Below are 19,965 nucleotides of genomic sequence, written 5' to 3' on the forward strand. Positions count from 1 at the left end.
CAGAATATAATATTCATTGTGTTTTCCTGTGTTGCTCAGTGTACAGCCAGGCAGCTGAAAGTGGCTTCTGGATGATATTTAAGTGGCAGCCAAGACAGAGCTTACTAATACAGCTAATGACACTGCAAATTTTTTGTCACCTACAGCAACATATCTGCTCAGTAAATCACTTATCTTGTGTTCTCCTTTGAGAAAAAAAATTTTTTGATTTCATGATGGCACCCCGTAGTTTTGCATTAATTCAACAGAATACTGTTAGTTATCCGTCTACATAGCTGGAGTCCTTATTTCCATACAGCAAATCAAATCTTTGCATTAAGCGATGTGGCGTTCTATCATCAGCAGAGCAGACGGTCACACTGAGCCTGATTGCATCCTGCTACAAAACACAAGAGCCACAGACTCTGAACAACAACCCACTAAAACTTTCCAGCTAAAGTCTTCTTATCTAACTTGCAAACATGAACACACGTCTTGTCCTGCAGCTTAACTTCTTGAACGAGCCACCAAACAAACATTCACCAGGAGAAGTGCACCGCTAACGTCAGTTAGCAGGCTAGATAGCTAATTAGCTGCTCAGCTGCAGCTCATTAAACATAATGTAAACATACCTGCAAATGTCACTTCAGACCCGTTAGATTCTGGTTTGGTTGTTGCTCTTCAAAATCTCTGTTAGCAACACACGTCTGTCCATGACATGTAGCTACAGTAAGTAAAGATTATTTAATATAGCAGCTTTCACAGAGCAAAGTCATAAAGTGCTTCACAAGAGTAAAATTGTTAAAAATACAGCAGTTTGTTTACTTTGTCTCTGTTCGTTCAGTGTAACACCAACATATGAATATTAACAATACATTGGCCCGTTGTGTTGCTTCATGAAGATGTGCTGCCTTCAATTGGCTGAAGAGGAAATGGGAGCATAATGCACACAGCTGGCTACAGGAGCTGGTTTAAATAAAAAATGCACAATGCCTCCTGCAATCAGACCACGTTCACACCACTAACGAACTGTACCAGAGACTGTTTGTAACCAGATCGAGACCACCTCTTCAACAAGGTCTCAGTCCAGTTGTTTTGGTGCGATTGCTGTGTTCACACCTGCCCAAACGAACCGCACCAAGGAAACGAACCAGAGTTCAATTCAACCAAACTAAACAAGGCAGGTGTGAAAGCACCCTAAAACTGAACCAGTTACTGTGTGTAATATTAAAAGATTCGCTCATAGCGATGAACACAAAGAGAATTGACTCTGCTAAGCTCCACCCCTCTGAGTTACTGTTGCTACGTCCGTCAGGTGTTCAGCTCTATCACTGCTCGTATGCAGTTCACAGTGATCACAGTGGCAGATTTACCCTTTAACTTTGTTGTAATTAAGAAAAATTGTATCCTTGATTTCAGACAGAAGTAGACAAAGGCAGCTTTTCATTTCTAGCTGTGACTGTCGATTTTGTCGACAACTGTAACTGACTCTGTGAGTTGGTTGAAAACTTCAAATGAGAGCCCTGTAAAAGAGTCTTAAATATGCAATGGAAGGCTACATACAAAATAAAAGAGTTAAAAGACTGCTCAAAAACACCCAGTTTGACCGACATCCCAATAAAAGTGTTTATAGCTGTTGTGAACGGCTGTGTGGAAAAGCTGATTAAATATCAGAATAACAGCGCACGCTTTCATAGTGTTGCACTCGTTTATTCACATGAAAAGTGACAGAAATAGTTGTGTAAAGAATTAAAAAAGAGAGCTTTTTCTCTCTCTGTTCCCTCTGCTAAGCTGGCCAATCACTGCGTGAAGAGGGTGTGAATAAGTTTCAGAAAGTTGTCAGGGCCTCCCTACAGTTTCAACATCAGAAGGGTGTAAATGGAAGGGGTATCAGATGATGTTTAAACCATTCAACAAGCACTTCGGATGAAACATATCAACACCTTCGCTGTCCTCGGTTCCCTCACGGATTTGATGTCATTTTACTCATCACCTCCAGCAGGAAAGATGTTGTTCAAGGCGTGAACTTCTTACAGCTTCTCAACAGACTTAAATTTCACAGAAATCATGTCAAACACAGAAAGTAGTCCCCTGGACGTCACTTTAGCTGATGATTTCTGTTACATTTAAATTGTTTCGACAGCTGTAGGATGCCTGTGCTCTTGCTGGAGTCTGAATTTCCCAAACAGAGGTGGTAAGGTTGAGAAATGGTTTGCTGGGTTGCCAGACTTTCTCTTTAGTACCTCGTTTTTGCCAAGTCGCCGTGTGCAAACATGGCAGCTAATTATAATGTGCAGCTTCTACATGTACTGTATGTGTTGGCTGGAAACTTCTACTTCCAGAAACTGGTGAATGAGGGTGAAATATTTGCCTCTTAAGGACGTCATGATAAAGAGATGTAGATGAATCGAAATAGGTAAAAAGATTTTTTAAAGTCCGGATATAGTTGGGAGGTGATTAGCTGCTTCAATAGTAGGAAGTTGGTAACCGCAGACTGAGAATAGAATAATGAATGGTATGACATTTGGAGAAAATGTCTCCTCTTCTAAAACGTCCTTCCGATTCTTGCCTCTATTATGCAGGAACATTCAAATAATCAGGTGTCAGCCGGCTTCACATCAGTAATATTAAAATGACATTAATAATCTTTTTTTACTTGTATTTTTGACCGTCTCTCTCGAAGCCTCTTTCACTCTTTTCTGCAGAAATATTCAATGCAGCCATGGAGCCTTATTTCATTAAGTTTAATGAAACTGAAATTGAAATGATGACAAAAATGAAGTGGAACTGAAGCGAACTAAAGTAAAATTACATATTACGATGTATGACGGTGTCTTTCTCTGACCTCTAATGAATCGTCTCCTCTTCCCTCCAGGTGGACCCCATGTTCACAGTGCCGGCGCCCCCCGCTCCAGGCCACCCCGGGGCCCCCGGATCCTCCCTGCCCTCGGCCCCCTCCTTCTCCCCTCCGACCCTGCCCACCTCTAACCCCAAGCAGCTGGCGGTGAGGACGAGGTCTATCGGCACCAACACCCAGGATGGAGGCGTGTCAGGGGTGCTGGACGGCGACTCGGCTTGTCTGGGGCCCTGCCAGCCCGGGACCAGCGTCAACCTGGAGGGCATCGTCTGGCACGAGACTGAGGAAGGTAAGGAGTTAAAAAAAATCAAAAACGCAAAATGCTTATGGGATTTATGTCAATCTCTCATTACTGTGTACGTTCTGTAATTCAACCTAAAAATACTTATTCTTTTAGTCTAAATGTTCTATTTTAAAGTTTTATTTTTTATTTGGATCAAATTAAGTCGGCAGTTGAAGACAAATATTAAATATAGTTTGTGTGACTTTATATTGTAACACAGGGGTTCCCAACGTTACCTTATTGATGGGCAAAAAACTGCAAGATTTATTTACATTTTTATTAAAGTACATTTTTAAATACGTTTTGCCCAAAATAAAACCAGCAAGGAGACATTTCTCATTTGAAAATATAACGATAAACACTGAATTTATCATATTAAAAACCTTTAAAAAGCAGTTATGCTGCAGCTAAGATCAGTAACTTGGTGGTTGTCATAGTAACAGAACACACTTTTTGGCAGTCTAGTTTTCCAGGTGACTGTCAGAGCAAGTGATAGAAAGTGTATCAGTAGAGGTCAAATAAATGGGCTTAAAAATTTTAAGTTTTGGTTTTTTGGATGAATGAAACACATATCGGTGAGTTTAAAGTCCTCCTCCACTCAAAACATGTTCTTCTTCTTGTTCCTTCAGTTGGATGTTTGTTCTTCTTCTCTGTGCAGAATGATGTATTTTCACATTCATCTGCTGAAGGAGGAAAGTTTCTCACCTTAAATCTCAGTTTAACACGCGAAACTACGAGCAGGATTTGTGACTAGTTTGCAGCCAATCGTGGAGTGTGATGTGGAAACTTGAAGCCTCTAGTGCACAAACACTGAGAATGAACTTTACAGTGAAGGAGGAGACATCTGGTGTCCAGCAGGAAAACTTTAGAAATCAACAATATTTACATATTCAGAGATTCTGGATTTGAATGAGAGAGAAAAAGTGGACAGTGTTTAAAGGATTTTGATTAAGTAATTAAATCTTTTTTGTTGAAAAAAACATACTAGACACAAATATTTCTTAAAATAAGTCTAGAGGGAGTCTTTAACAGTGCTGTTTTCATTTAAGCATTTAATGGCTTAAAGGACAATTCCAGTTTTTTACATGTTTACAGATACTTTTTATGTGCAAATTAATGACATAAATTGGATAATAAAAGCAGAACTGGTGCTCGCTGTGACGGATTGCTTATTCTTAGAAATTTTAATGGTATTCCTTTTATTGTAAATAATTGAATGTATTTAAAATGTTACTTGTATTTTATTATTTTTGTTTAAGACACTTTGTTATCATAAGTGTCATATGAATAACATTTTGGAAGTAGTGGACAAATGCCTAAAAATATCACTCACAAATATAAATTGTGGTCACAATGCTTGACGTTAATTTGTAATTTCTGCTTACTTTGCTAAATGATGCAGAAACACTGTGAATGTCCTTAAATGTGTTGAGATGTTGATGTTGTCTTAAGCTTCTCCACTGATGTGAACAAAATGAAAAGAGTGTTTGTGAGTTTGAGAGTCTGAGTGTTTCCAGAAACGTGATGATGAGGAGGTGGAAAGTCTCAAGTGTCAAACACGGGTAAATAAAATACTTTTGTCAGGATGCAGTTAGAGAGCCGAGATGGCTGAAACGCATCAGCAGCTTTTCTGATCCCAAAGCTTGACCTGACTTGAATTTGACAAAAGACTTTTCTTGTCTTGATGTGTGGAAAAGCCCCAGATTTCCCCTTCACTGCACTCTTTCAGGTGCAGCAACCATTTCCATCGTTTTTTCCCATTTGAGGATTTGTGGTCGTCCGCTCTGTTCAGTGTCTAAATAAACAGACTGACGGAGGATCACAGATGCAGCAGGCTGAGCGGTCGATGCATTTTGGCTGTTTCCCAAAATCTCCAAGAGGAAATCTGCAAAAAAACAAGTGAAGTTTTTTAAAAAGTGTCTTGTGTTGGTTCTTCTTGTTAACACTGAAGACAGTGTTGTCTGCAGGATAAATGCAGGAAGTGAAAGATTATCCTGCAGGTTTCTGACAGCTCCTGCAGAGCTCATCACAACTCTGTCATAACTTGTTAAATAGTTGTACTTCCACCTCCTGGGAAGTTGTTTTTAGGTTTTGTTTTATATTTTCCAAACAGCTCAGCAGTTACCTGTTTGCAGAGAAAATGTGGAATTAATTATTGGGGATATTCACAAACCCCTTGTTGTTTGGCCCCTTTTGACCACCGTATAGTAGAGCTGAAATGATTCAGTGATTAATCAATTAGTCGATAGTCAGAAGTTGATAACTGATTAACCGTTTAAGTCATTTTTAAGCAAAAACACCAAAATTCTCAGGTAGCAGCTTCTCAAATGTGAATATTTGCTAGTTTTCCAGTTTTCTATGACAGTAAACGCAACATCTTTGTATTTTTGACTATTGGTCAGACAAAACAAGTCTCGCTCTTCAGGGAATAATAATGGTATTTTTCATTATTTTGTGGACATTTTGTACCCTGAACAATCAATCAGTTATTAAAGAAAATAATCGTAAATTACTTGTTAATGAAAAGAATTGTTGATTGCAGCCTTACGGTACTCCTATGAGGGGTAAAATATTTAGTTAAGTTAAGAGAAATATTGTTGTTACGGTTAATAAAACGACAGACATTGTTTCCCAGTGGCCACTTGTGGTATTGCAGCCGTAAAATACCCTGCAGCCCAAAAAGCATTTTCCTTATAAACTTCCATTATAAAACAGTTGACAGGACACCTCAAACCGCAAACAAGGTCAATTATTACTCTTTCTATGAGTGTTTAAAACAATACTTACATAGAGCTTTTATGGTGCGTGTTCATCCTAATGTAAAGTCTATGGGGCCGAGCAGTAAAGCCGTGGGCGGTGCCAGCAGGAGAGAAAACTAATGAGCAAGCAAGCAAACCTGGAAGCTAGAAAATATTTTTGGCTTGTTCACCAGCCAAGCAATTTTCAAACTTTGAGTCTGGTATCCAGTTCCTGTAATACATTCATGATAAATCCCCGTTAAAGTACAAACGGTTGTTTTTACATTTATTTTTCTGCGCAGACCAAACACAGAAGATCCGTATTCATAAGTGAACTTGAGAGATGTTGTTTAACTTTGAAAAGATTTCCAGTCCTCATGTTAATCTAGAGAGCTCTTCTCATGTAACTCTCAAAATGAAAGGGAATAAGCTCATTTCCAAAATGTCAAACTGTTCCTTTAATGGTGATCCATTCAATAGTTACTGAGATATTTGACTGGAGCAAAGAGGTGGACTGACAGACTGACATCCGTAGAGCTCTAAAGCTAGCTGGGCTAGAAAACTGCCCCCAGTTTGCCCTCTAAATCACAACAGGGATGATTGTTAAGTAATATAGAGATCATAGATTCACCCCAATTTACTTCTTGGCATTGTTACAGCTAGCGTAGGTTTGGAGAACATATGCTACAAGAAAAAATAGCCGGTGCTTCTTAGCTTTATCGTTCCAGATCTTTCAGACACTTTCTGCCAAATAAAAAAAAGCAAAGTTTATTTTTAATATAACTGATATCCTCATGAGGGCGGTTTTGGCTTTGCACTACACGTAATCTTGAGTCCAAAACAGGAAGAAAAGTAGAACCAGAAACCTGTCCAAAACAACAAAATGATACCACGGGAGCGCCGGGCGGCGGATCAGACAGCGTGATGATTTACCCACCGATTTTGACGCCACCGCTCTTTGATAGGCCGTTAACGAGGACAGCGCTCAGCACTGCAGCCTCTCAGCGGAGGTGTAATACCTTACTGCAGGCTGCTAATGAATAAATCCCATCTCTCGGTGCCCATCTCGCTCTGCCAGCCGCGGGGCCTCTGAAGTGGAGTGTCGAGTTTGGCAGAGAGGCGTTTGTATCCCGGCCCAGTATTAATTAACTGGAGCTACTCACTCCACCCGGGCAAAAATAAAAAAAAAAAAGAAGAAGAAGGAAATACAAACATAACACAGGGGAATATATCCCAGATGAAGAGCGTTCTTAAACAGGCCAGAGAGGTGGAGGGAGGAGAGAAGGAAGGATAGACGGTGAATAATACATCTGCTGCCTCTGACTGTTTGTATTAAAGGATCTAGACAGACAAAGAAGAGAAAAACTGATTTTTAGCTGATCTGATGCATTTTTTTTAGCATCACAGTAAACAAAACTTTGAGCTAAGTTTGGTCTGTTCTCAGCTATTTTAATGTTTATTGTCATCTTATCATTGATGAGCACTTGGTCGTGTGTAGATCCCACTTTTAATAAGATTATTAACAATATTCATCCTTTCTGCCATTTTTATAGTAGGAATATTAATTCAAATAATAAGGGCCAGTCAGGATTATTAGCAATAGGCACTAATAATTGTGACTTTGTGCTTGCCTTACTAAAATTCATGATATATCAGTATATCTGTGAGATACATTTAAATCATTTCAGGAATTACAGGAACAGTTTCATATTCCTCAAACACGTGTGTTGTCAAGCTGATTATGTGTTTTTAATTTGCAGTGCGTTGAGCTTTCAGTGTATTATAAAGCCGTACGGCACAATAAATATTTGTGAACCGCAGCTAAATATTCCAGCGAAGTTAATTCAGTTCTGTTGGCATATTTTTGAGATTTTCCTCCTAAGAAAACAAACAGAAAAACAAACAAGCGAGCAGGACTGAACACATTAGCTCCTTGGTGGAGATAATAAATGCAAACAGAAAACATCAAAGCATCATGTTTTCAGGTTTGTGCAAGTAAACAAACAGAGGCAGCCTCAGTGATATGAAACAGAGTAACAGTGGATGCGGATATAACAAGATACGTAAATATTATGAGAGATAATAATTCCGGATAGAGACACGTACATATGCTGTTCTGAATAGTAACGTGAAAATACAGTATGGATTTTATAAACTGTACAGGGACAAGAAGAAAGATGGAGGAGGGAGAGAAGTTGGATAAAGATGGATGCGAGCGAGAAAATGGATTCAGGTCTCAGTCTGTGTGCCAGCAGGCTGACAGGACGGATGGATGGAAGAGAGAGAGAGAGAGAGAGAGAGAGAGAGAGAGAGGAGTGTGAAGATGGACAGAATGTCATCCGAGGTTTTGTCTATATTTTTTAAAGCACCAGAGAGATGAAGAGATGGAGAGGAATGTGAAGACGGAGGCAGAAAGACACAAATAGACACATGAAGACTCATTTTATTTTTATTTATTTTTGTCATGAGGTGCAGGCAGAGGGACAATGTCAGAGTGAATCAGAGAAAAAAAATGACTGAGACAAAGAAAAATTAAGGAGAGGTTTGTATTTTCATCCTGATGAGTCCTCCCTGCTGCTCGGGGACTACCGTTCAGAAGGCGGAGTGATAACTGGAGCCCCCCCTCCTTATGGCAGCGGAGGGATACAACAGGGAGATGCTGGTTGCATGTTAATTAAGCTGAATACTAATTGGAGAGACAGAAAGGAGAAGAGACCACCATTTCAGCTTCAGACCCTCCCTGCAGGAGCTCAGCGTCTGATGAGCGCTAATCAAACAGTGATTGGCTCGACTCTCGTCTGAGCTCCGCAGACTGTCTGATGTTATATCCACACAGTCTGTCTGGCTGTCTGGATGACAGAGATAAAGGAAATGATAATAATGATAACCATTTCAAGGTGATCTGCAAATTGTAAATAAATATAATGCAATAATTCCCAATAATAGCCATTGTAAATAGGCAGATTAATGTTACTTGCATTTAAAACCAGAATGTGTTTTTTTTTTTTCTCATTCTGACTTTGGCGCCCCCTGCTGGTAGTAACAGCAATGCACACCACACACACACACACACACACGCAAACTGCACCATTTTCACCAGGATTGTCTCATTGGTCTCATCTCATTGTCTTATATAACAAAAATTGCAGATATTTGTCATATTTTTTGACAAAGCATTCACCCTTTTTCTTGCCACTGCTATGCTGATGACACCCAGCTCTATCTGTCCTATCTGGCGCTGATCTCAGCCTGCCTCAGTGGTATTACTAAATAAACGATGGAACGCCAACCTTCAACTCGATCTCTCTAACTGGGAATCCACACAGAAAGCGAGATGTGAGCCCCACGTGAGCGTCATTGAAGTTAATCCATTCAAACCACAACGACTCAGACGTTACAATTTCCAAAGCGAGTTTCCAAAGAGCTTTACAGACCTGCGAGCAGATAAAAACAATGAGACACATGGCAGCACATGAAATATGTAATTAGATTACAAGAGAATATATGTTAATAAAGCAATAAATAAACCAAATACATAAACTAAGATATCAGATGATAAAAGCAGGACTGGACAAGCTTGCTGATTTGATTTTTGCTGTGCTGTGGCACCAAGATATTGCTTGATCTGGACATGCAGGTTTTCTGGGCCGATGACATAACTAAATTTGTCATAAGCGACATTTGTGATTCAATTTTGTGATTCTTGTTGGTTAAAAGGTAGATTGTTGGCAGTTTTCCACTTGGAGGTCCTACAATAGCTGATTTTGGGAGATAATGCAGCTATGAAAACGAGTTTGGTAGGTAGAGAGGTCAGAGAAAATCAGCACATTAAAAAATAAAGAGCTCATACTGTCTACATTGAATAAATGTGACCTTTTAAATGTAAGATTCTTATTGTATCATTAAAGGATGAGGCTGACGATTTTCTATGTTCTTCTTTAGTCAACACATCTCAATGAACTGATTCACTAACAAGTATTGTGTGTGTATCCAAAGCCTGATATATCTTATTCCTCTGTGCTGTAGACCTCTGTTGTTGTCCAACAACTATTAAAATTACATCTATGAGCTACTGGGTGACATGTTCCGTCATTATGAAGAGTTTGGTCACATTTTCAGTCTCCGGAGAGTAGTTCTGTGTAAGACAGACACCACTGAGCATGCTCACTGCTCTCTGATGTGTTTGTAATAGTTTTTGGACAACAATAGAGGTCTACAATATATCAGGCTTTGGATACACACACAATACTTGTTAGTAGATCAGCTCATTGTTGGTTTGGCTCTCCACAGGAGATTTGTTGACAATAAGGAAAACATATCAAACCAACAGATCTATGTTTTAAATTTGCTTTGATATGCTCTGCAGTAGACGAGGATGCAGAGAGAGCAGCCGAGGTAAATGAGACTGGAAGAAAGACCAGAGGAAGAACTAGAGCGGCAGGAGAGAGAACATTTTCTTTTTCACTGAGTCATAACAAACAAACAGTCAAACAAACCCTGAAGTCACTGAGATACAGATGCTCCACAATAGGATGCTCACATTTTGAGACAGTTGGTTCAAGGACGTCATGTTCACTTCTTTCCTTTTAAAAGAGTTGTTTGTTTACACTGGCCCAAAGCCTTTGAGAAGCAAAAATACACATTTGAACAAATTGCAGTCTGGGCTTTTTTTTTTTCAGGACGGTTTCAAAATTGAAAACAGACTTTGAAGGATTCTGAACAACATAATATTAGTATGAACACCCACATTCATGACAGTACGATGAAAACTGGGAGTTATCCTCTGTTTAGGTTTCTCCTCGAGAGGAGACGGAGTCATTCTCACTAAAAATAGAAGCACTGTCACATTTCTGGCCTGACAAGCCTTCTGGGGACACGACAGTGTTTGTTGCTGATCCTGCACTGCAATACTTATATCACATCCTAGTATAAAATTTTATGTTTAATAGTGGGGGAATAACAGTGTTATTCTTTAGCTTTATTCCTGATTTCTTTCTTATTCTAACATTGATGTTTTGTGGTGTCTGTTTCCAAAGTTAATGTTTTAATTTGACAGATGGCCTCCACCCAGGGAACACAGATGGAAATTAGCTTTTTTGTATCCGCCACACTGAATGTGAATGTGACACTGACTAACTAACCAACTATTTACTGTGTGCGAACTGTCAGCTGAACTGTCGACCTCGTCACAGTCGCTGCATCGTTGACCCGACTCCCATTGATGGATGTTTTTCTGTTTTGGCAAATTCTAAATCCTTTCCATGTCAGGGGTAAAGTCCTCTTGGGCTGCAACTAACGATTATTTTCATTATCAATTAATCCAAGGCTTATTTTCATGATTCGTTTTTTTGTTTATGAAATGTCAGAAAGTAATGAAAATGTCTGTTATGTTAATCTTTTAGCCCAAGGTTAAATCCTCATATTGGAGAAGCTGCAACCAGCAAATATTTGGCATTTTTCCTTAAAAAATGACTAAAATCATTATTTAATTATCAAAATAGCTCTAATTAGCAACTATCTGCAACAAGCAGATACAAAATATAAAAGTGAAGTGACAATACAATGTGGAAAATATATTTAATCAAACATCAAAGCTACTTAAGAGGGTGTTTAAACAGAATTATATGTTCGATAGTTGTTAACATATCAAATACATGCAGCTCATTAACTTCGGTCTGTGTGATCTGCCTGATTGCATCCACCTCTCGTTAAGCTTGTAGAGCGACACGCTTCCGTCCGTGTTTCCCAGAGTTCATTTATCTGGAGAGCTGCGGGATTGTTCTGTGAAGATGGCGCCCATCAGGCTTAATTGAAGAACCAGAAGTGTGTTGACGTCAAACCTCCTTTTAAAGCTGTAATGTGTCCAAAATTTGATTTGCCAGCGTTGCTGCTGGCGCATCACAGGACGCAGGTTAATGGTTTTCAAATGTCATGTTGAGAGTGTGTGAGAGAGAGACGTTTATTTCAGACGTCTGAAGGGTCTTCACTCCCTAGATAAGAATTTCAACCTTGATAACTAAACTTTCTGTCCATCCAAAATCCTGACAGGGATGGACGACTGTATTTTTCTCCTCAGATGTTTCTGATCAATATCAGTTTGAGCACTTTCACAGACACTGTAACAAACTGTCTGAACCGTTTTGAAAACAATTTGAGCCTCTTAAACCTGTGAACTCCATCCTTCAGGTTACCACAGCTTTTAGTTTCTAGACTGTTGACTGCTGCTTCTCTGCAGTTCAGACGTCTGATTGTCTGATTGATTTTTCTTTCATCTATGGTGCAATGTACTTTTTTTTATTTTTAATCCCTGCTCACATCTTTGGTTTTACTGTTGTGCGTCATCCAGTTATGATGTGAGAAGTTTGTGGTTTTAACAAGATTTTTTTCAAGTCATAACAAGATATGTTCATGTTCATTATTATTATTTCTTATATAGTTAAATTTCACAAAATGAACGTATCTCGTTATAACAATATACTGACTTATGTCATTAAAAGAATAAATGTTTCTTGTTTTAACATGATAATGGATCCAGTCACTGTGTGGATCTGGTGCCACATTAGATCAGAGATTGTTAAGAACAAGGCGATGACTCAGTACCAGCCCGCAGATATTATCTGATAAGAACAGACATCTCCTCCCCTCGGACCTGCCATCACCTCCTGACAGCGCAAAGACCCAGATGACTTCACATCAGGACTCCAACAAAGGATTATATTCCTTGATTCATCGATTAATCATTTAATCTGAAAAAAGGGAAACATGCCTGTTAAAAGAGACGTTTTCTAATGTTTTATGAGACTAACAGTTTAAAACCCAAAGATATGTGGTTTATTGTCATATATGACAAAGGAGAGCATCAAATCTTAAAACCTGTAAGTTTTGGACAATTTAGTTTGAAAAACTGACTGAATCCATTATTGAAATAATTATATTAATCAACTAACTGATTAAGCAACCAATCGTTGCAGCTCTACTCGACATTTCTGATGGTGGGCTCAAATGTGCATTTAGTTCATGGCCCCTCTAAACTCCAGGACCCAAAACATATCCAAACTCCATCTGCTTCTTGTTTTAGAAGAAGTTTCAACAGAATACAAACTTATCATGATATAATGAGAAAAGTTTGTTTTAATGAGATATGATATGTAATAATAAGATTAAGTGAAAGAAATGAATAATTTTGTATCCAGTAAGATCAAGAAAAGGTATAATAATAAAATGAAAAATATCTTGTTCTAAGATGAATTCATTAAAACGAGAAAAGTTTGTCATTATGACAACTAAAAACTGAGCAAATGTTTTCTTGTCATGATCTTGAAACAAGATTTTTCGCAGAGCTAAAAAGGCTGAGAAAGAAATGCTTGGAAAGGCTGAAAAAAATGAGGAAAAGATGAAAAGCTCAGACAGGGTTAGATATGTTGTAAAATAACGTGTCTTCTGTTTCTGCTCGCTGTGATAGATCAACAGATCCTTTAGCCTTCAGCATAGAAATGCATTTAAAGCTTATTTTCCTCCCATAATTATCATTAATTAATTGTTGTCCTCTGAAATACTGATAAATTATTTTAACACAGCTACATCTGTCCCAGGGTGATACATTTTTAAAAAAAATGAAACTTGCATCACACCACATGAAATCATTGTAGCTGAAAACTTGGAACATTTGAATCCTGAAGCCTGTGTTGCTCTCTGACGGATCCATCCTGATATTGAAGACTTTTAAGGTCCCAGTAGATCCAGTACAAACTCCTCTGACTCTGTCCCGTGTGATCGACAGGTGTTCTGGTGGTGAACGTGACATGGAGGAAGAGAACCTACGTGGGAACTCTGTTAGACTGCACCAAACATGACTGGGCTCCTCCAAGGTAACACTGCACTCTGTTTAATGATTTATTTTCTATTTCTGTCTGTTTCTTTACAGAGACGTTTACAGACACAACATATAAGTCAAATCCCCCAATTCCCACCAGACTCACTGCTGATGTTGAGTTCAGATGAGTTACAAAAAGTTTGGAAGAATTTTGTGGTTTGGTCGTGCTGTTAAGCTCTTAAGAGGCTGTACATGCAGACAGGAAGTACTACACAATCAAGACCAATGAAGCTCCCTAAACACTCGGTACAGTCACCAAAGGTTATGTTAACATGGCTGAAATGTCAGTCCTCTGGGTTTGCTGAGCATTTATCGACAACTTTACCACAAAACTCAGGTTCGATTCAATGAAAATGTTTTCTGAAAGCCTAATGTTTGGTTCAGTTGAGGCATCTAAAAAGAGTTTAAAGTAATTCTCCACTGAAAACCTTTGGGTATCAAACACTCTGCCCCTGTACAGTAGAAAGGTGGCTCCTTGTAGCTTGCTCCCTCATGGAGGATGGAAGCTGAAGTCAGCTTGGATTCCAGCAGTAATCCAGGAAATAAAGTATTAAGATGTCCATAAAAACTCGGATCACTCCTGCAGCATAATTCTATTATGTTCAAACTATGTTCCAAATACTCTATACTGTGTTGCTTATATTGCTTATATGGCTAAATATTCAATTCAATTCAATTTTATTTATATAGCGCCAAATCATAACAAAAGTTATCTCAGGGCACTTTTCACATAGAGCAGGTCAAGACCATACTCTTTCATTTACAGAGACCTAACAATTCCCCCATGAGCAGCACTTGGCAACAACAGCAAGGAAAAACTCCCCTTTAATGGGAAGAAACCTCAAACAGAACCCGGCTCTAGGTGGGCGGCCATCTGCCTTGACTGGTTAGGTTGAGAGCAAAAGACGGAGGGAGGGGGAGAGAGACACAGAGAAGCATAATAACAACACTAATAACAATAACAATGATAATAATAATAATAATAGAGATATGACTAGTAATAATATTAGTAATAATAGTAGGAGAAGGTGTCGAGGCAGGACACCCACAGAACCATGCCACCATCACCGCAGCCCTCGACATCCGGTTTTCCTGTGAGACGAGAAAGCACAAAGACTCCGGGGAAGAAGCCAAGTTCGTAACATGCATTAATGGTACATGAATGCATACAGATGGAGAGGAGGAAGAGAAGAGAGGAGCTCAGTGCATCATTGGAAATTCCCCAGCAATCTAGGCCCTTAGAAGCATAACTAAGGGGTGATCCGAGGTGAGCCTGGCCGGCCCTAACTATTAGCTTTATCAAAAAGGAAAGTTTTAAGCCTACTCTTAAACATAGAGAGGGTGTCTGCACCCCGGACCGAATCTGGAAGATGGTTTCACAAGAGAGGAGCCTGATAGCTGAAGGTTCTGCCTCCCATTCTACCTTTGGAAACTGTAGGAGCCACCAGTAAGACTGCGTTCTGGGAGCGCAGTGTTCTAGTGGGATAATACAGTACTATGAGCTCTTTAAGATATGATGGTGCCTGACCATTAAGGGCTTTGTAAGTTAGGAGAAGGATTTTAAATTCTATTCTAGATTTTATAGGAAGCCAATGTAGCGAAGCTAAAATGGGAGAAATGTGATCTCTTTTTCTAGTTTCAGTCAGAACACGTGCAGCTGCATTCTGGACCAGCTGGAGAGTCTTTAGAGACTTGTTAGGGCAGCCTGATAATAAGGAATTGCAAAACTCCAGCCTAGAAGTAACAAATGCGTGGACTAGTTTTTCTGTATCTTTTAGAGAAAGGATGTGCCTGATTTTTGCAATGTTACGTAAGTAAGAAGAGGTAGTCCTTGAAATTTGTTTTATTTTAGAGTTAAAGGACATATCCTGATCACAGATAACTCCCAGATTCCTTACGATGGAGCTGGAGGCCAGGGGAATGCCATCTAGAGTAGCTATATCATTAGATAATGTGTTTCTAAGGTGTTTAAGGCCAAGCACAATAACTTCACTTTTGTCTGAGTTTAGTAGCAGAAAACTGCTGCTACACAGGTCATCCAGGTATTTATGTCCTTAAGGCATGCTTGGAGTTTAGTTAACTGATTGAATTCATCTGGCTTCATTGGTAAATATAATTGGGTATCATCTGCATAACAATGAAAATTTATGGAGTGTTTCCGAATAATATTACCTAAAGAAAGCATATATAAGGTGAATAGTATTGGTCCAAGTACAGAACCTTGTGGAACTCCGTGTTAACTTTTGCGTGCATGGAGGATTCATCGTTAACATTTACAAACTGAAATTGATCTGATAAATAGGATTTAAATCAGCTTAATGCAGTTCCTGTAATGCCAATTAAATGTTCCAGTCTCTGTTATAGGATTTGATGGTCAATGGTGTTAAATGCAGCACTAAGATCTAACAAGACAAGTATGGAGACAAATCCTTTGTCTGATGCAGTAAGGAGATCATTAGTAACTTTCACCAGTGCTGTCTCTGTGCTATGATGTGCTCTAAATCCTGAATGAAAATCCTCAAATAAACCATTTTTGTGTAGAAAGTCACACACAAGGATCTTAGAGAGAAAGGGAAGTTATATGTTATAGGTTTAGTTATAGTCATAGGTTTGTAAGGTCCCTTTGCTTGGGGATAAATCGGTGCCTTGAGGGCAGGAGGTGGTGAATTTTGTCTCTAATACTTTGAATTTTATCATTAAAAGAAGCTCATGAAGTCGTTACTACTGAGAGCTATAGGAATACATGGATCAGTAGAGTTATGACTCTGTCAGCCTGGCCAAAGTGCTGAAAAGGAACCAAGGGCTGTTTTTATTCTCCTTTATTAATGCTGAGTAATAGGCGGCTCTGACATTACAGAGGGTCGTATTATATGTTTTAAGACTATCTTGCCAGAGTACGCAAGATTCTTCCAGTTTGATGGAACACCAGATCCTTTCAGAGTTTCCTGATGTTTGCTTTAATTTGCGGGTTTGGGAGTTATACCATGGAGCTAACCTCTGATGTTTTATTATCTTCCTTTTTAAAGGGGCGATGGACTCAAGTGTCATTTGCAGTGAGCCTGCGGCACTATCAATAAGATTATTAATTTGGGAGGGACTAAGATTAACATAAGAGTCCTCTGTAGTATTGAGACATGGCACTGAATTTAATACTGATGGAATTGCTTCCTTAAATTTAGCTACAGCACTATCAAACATCTAGTGAAGATATATTTGCCTAATGGTGTGTAGTCCATTAACAGGAATTCAAAAGTTATTTAGTAATGATCTGATAAAATAGGATTTTGTGGAAAAACTGTTAACTGTTCAATTTCGATACCATATGTCAGAACAAGGTTGAGGGTGTGGTTAAGACAGTGAGTGGGTTTGTTTACACTCTGAGAGAAACCAATTGAGTCTAATAATGAGATAAACACAGTGCTGAGACTATCATTATTGACGTCCACATAAATATTGAAGTCACCTACTATAATTACTTTATCTGTACTAAGGACTTTGATTAAAAAAACTGAGAATTCAGAGTACAGACCAGGAGGACGATACATTATAACAAATAGAATTGGCTGTAAAGTTTTCCAGGTTGGGTGTGAAAAACTAAGAACAAGACTTAATGAGTTATAATTAAATTTAGGTCTAGGGTTGATAATTAGGCTTGAGTTGACTGCAGCTCTGCCTCCTGGTCTCATGCAGAACTTTTGTACCAAGTTTCAATTTATTAAAGACAACAGAATTGCAGAAATATTATATTATAATGTTACTTTACTGCGGGTAGAATTATATCAAATGTTACACACTTGTTCAGTGTGGCTTTGTGTAGAACATTCCCAAATTTGGTTGCAATCCAATTTAGCATTGACGAGTTCTAGCTCGTTAAGGGCATCATTGGCAACCAATTACAGACAAACAGTAAGTGAAACCCAGAAACAAACTCATAAGTTTTTTCCAGGGTCATCTAAATATGGTATTTACCAAGTTTGGTGAAGATCAGATGAAATTTGTGCCAACAGAAGCAAAAAATCCTAAATGGTGGAAAATATATCAGTTGAATCAGCATTGTCGAAGAAACACTGTGCAAATATTGTTTGTCTCACGGTTCATGAGTTATGTAAAACACGTAATAACTGACCTCATGGTGGCGCTATTGGTCCCATGTTTTAATATGTTAAGCATTTCCACATGGGACACCTGTCCATGTAGTATGAATACTTAAGCACTTTTAGTTTTTGAGATACCACCTTGCAAACATCCCTCCCATAGACTTTCAGTCATGGACTCTGTGTTTTTGGACTTTTTGTGTTTTAGGGTTTTTGGTTTTGTTTGTTGCAGATGAGAGATTATAGTGTTGCTTGGGTATCTGAGTTGTATTCATGTTTATTCTGTGGCGGTTCTATGCAAGTTGGTTTATTATGAAGAGTTTTGTGTTTTTCTTGGTTTTGGGGTTTTTGCTGTGTTCCCTTCTATGTTCCTGTGCTTGCTTTGCCCATCTGCACACCTGCCCTGCATCTAGCATCGTTAGCCCTGCCATGCTCTGTGTTTCCCCACATCTGCCCTGTATCATAAATAAACCTTTGAAGAACATTTATGAGAACCGAATGGTGTTCCTCAGCCCTGGCATTAATTCTACAGTCTCTGAATTCTTCTGGAGGGATGAACACCATTCTTCCAAAAGATTTTCCCTCATTTGGTGTTTTGATGATGGTGGTGGAGAGCGCTGTCTAACACGTCAGTCCAAAATCTCCCATAGGTGTTCAATTGGGTTGATATCTGGTGACTGTGAAGGCCATAGCATAGCATAGCATCATTTTATGCAGAAGTAAAAATGTATGGAAGAAAAAAAAGCTTTCAGCAATCACACAAATATAGTTGAGTTGAGCACAGCAAAAATGCTGTCAGTAAATGCAGTCGGCAACAGGAAATGACACAATACGCTTACCTCAGCACGTCAGCCTTAACTTAAAATACTTAACTTCCTTTCGCTGTCAGCTCTTTACAAGCCTTTTCTCCAAAAGATTATTAACCAGTGATGTTTAACAAACCCAGAAGGTCGTTTAAAAACACTTACCTCTGTTCTGATTATTTTCAGAATCCTCAAAGACTTTTCTAACCATCTGGATGTAAAAAATATTTCATTCACTGCACGATAAAGAAAGATTTTTATCTTTCCAAATCAAAACAAAGATGGCAGCCCGCCGGCTACCTGGATATGAAAAAGTATCTTAACAAGTTTATCATTCAGCAGATGGATTTTTTTAATCCAGATGGTTAGAAAAGTCTTTGAGGATTCTGTAAATACCTTCAGAACTGTAAGTGTTTTTAAACGACCTTCTGTGCTAATTATCTTTAAAAAAAAGTGATTGTTAGCTCTGTGACCCAAATGTACACTAATACATAAGAGGCACAAACTCCGGCTTTCCAGCCCCAAACTCCTCCCTGATGAAGGCGAAAACTGAAGCTACAAACTGTTTGACATGCGCCCACATAATGTCAAACGTATCAAATTAAGATGAAACTGACCCTGAAGTTGAGGTAAAAAATACCCAGACAACAGATTTTCAGTGAGAGAAATCACTGTCCTTGAGGACATGCTAAAACGTTACTCATGCCCGTGTTGACCACTGTTTTGTTTTTTTTTTAAAGATTATTTTTTGGCATTTATGCCTTTATTAGATAATGGACAGTGAAGAGGCAGACAGGAGACTTGGGGAGAGACATGGTATGACCTGCAACAAAGGTCCTTTGCTGGAATTGAGCCAAGAACGTTGCAGTTATCTGGCACGTGCAGAAATCATTCAGCTATACGTTAACATTTACTACTGATAATGTAACAGAAGATGTCATTTTTGGAGCATTTTGAGGAAACATTTCTTTTCAAGTTTAGTTACTCAAAACATCTACACTTATTCATAAACAAGTAAAAGTATAAAATGTTGTTAATTAATATTAAATTGTAGTTGAATTGAGTCATGTTTGTATGGTATCATGAACTGTTTCTGGATAAAACTGTCTGAGAGGCAGAGATACTCCCGCACAGCTTCCTTTTCTTGCGACAAAAAGGAACACACTTGTCAGAGCTGTCCTGAGATGTTCAGCGGAGCATTCCTTTGAAGTTATGGTAAAATACTAAAATAGACAGTGCTGTCTTACATCTTACATAAGGAAACAGAACTACATCACGGTCAGAAACGCAGCGCCTGTGTTCGGTTGCCTCTGCCTCAATCACAGTCAGGTTTGTTCA

The 19,965-nt window shown here is 38.8% G+C and overlaps 1 protein-coding gene across 1 annotated transcript in view; it reads left to right on the plus strand.

Moving 5' to 3' along the window:
- The window catches only part of znf608 (zinc finger protein 608), a 68,818-nt gene that overhangs the window by 27,910 nt on the left and 20,943 nt on the right, over positions 1-19,965 (plus strand). Inside the window, exons 2-3 of the mRNA XM_067573147.1 lie at positions 2,855-3,125; positions 13,638-13,725. Of these exons, the coding sequence (XP_067429248.1) occupies positions 2,855-3,125; positions 13,638-13,725 (359 nt within the window). The remainder of the gene's footprint in view (positions 1-2,854; positions 3,126-13,637; positions 13,726-19,965) is intronic.

This window comes from Thunnus thynnus, chromosome 2 (genome assembly GCF_963924715.1).
Source record: "Thunnus thynnus chromosome 2, fThuThy2.1, whole genome shotgun sequence".
Taxonomy (NCBI): domain Eukaryota; kingdom Metazoa; phylum Chordata; class Actinopteri; order Scombriformes; family Scombridae; genus Thunnus; species Thunnus thynnus.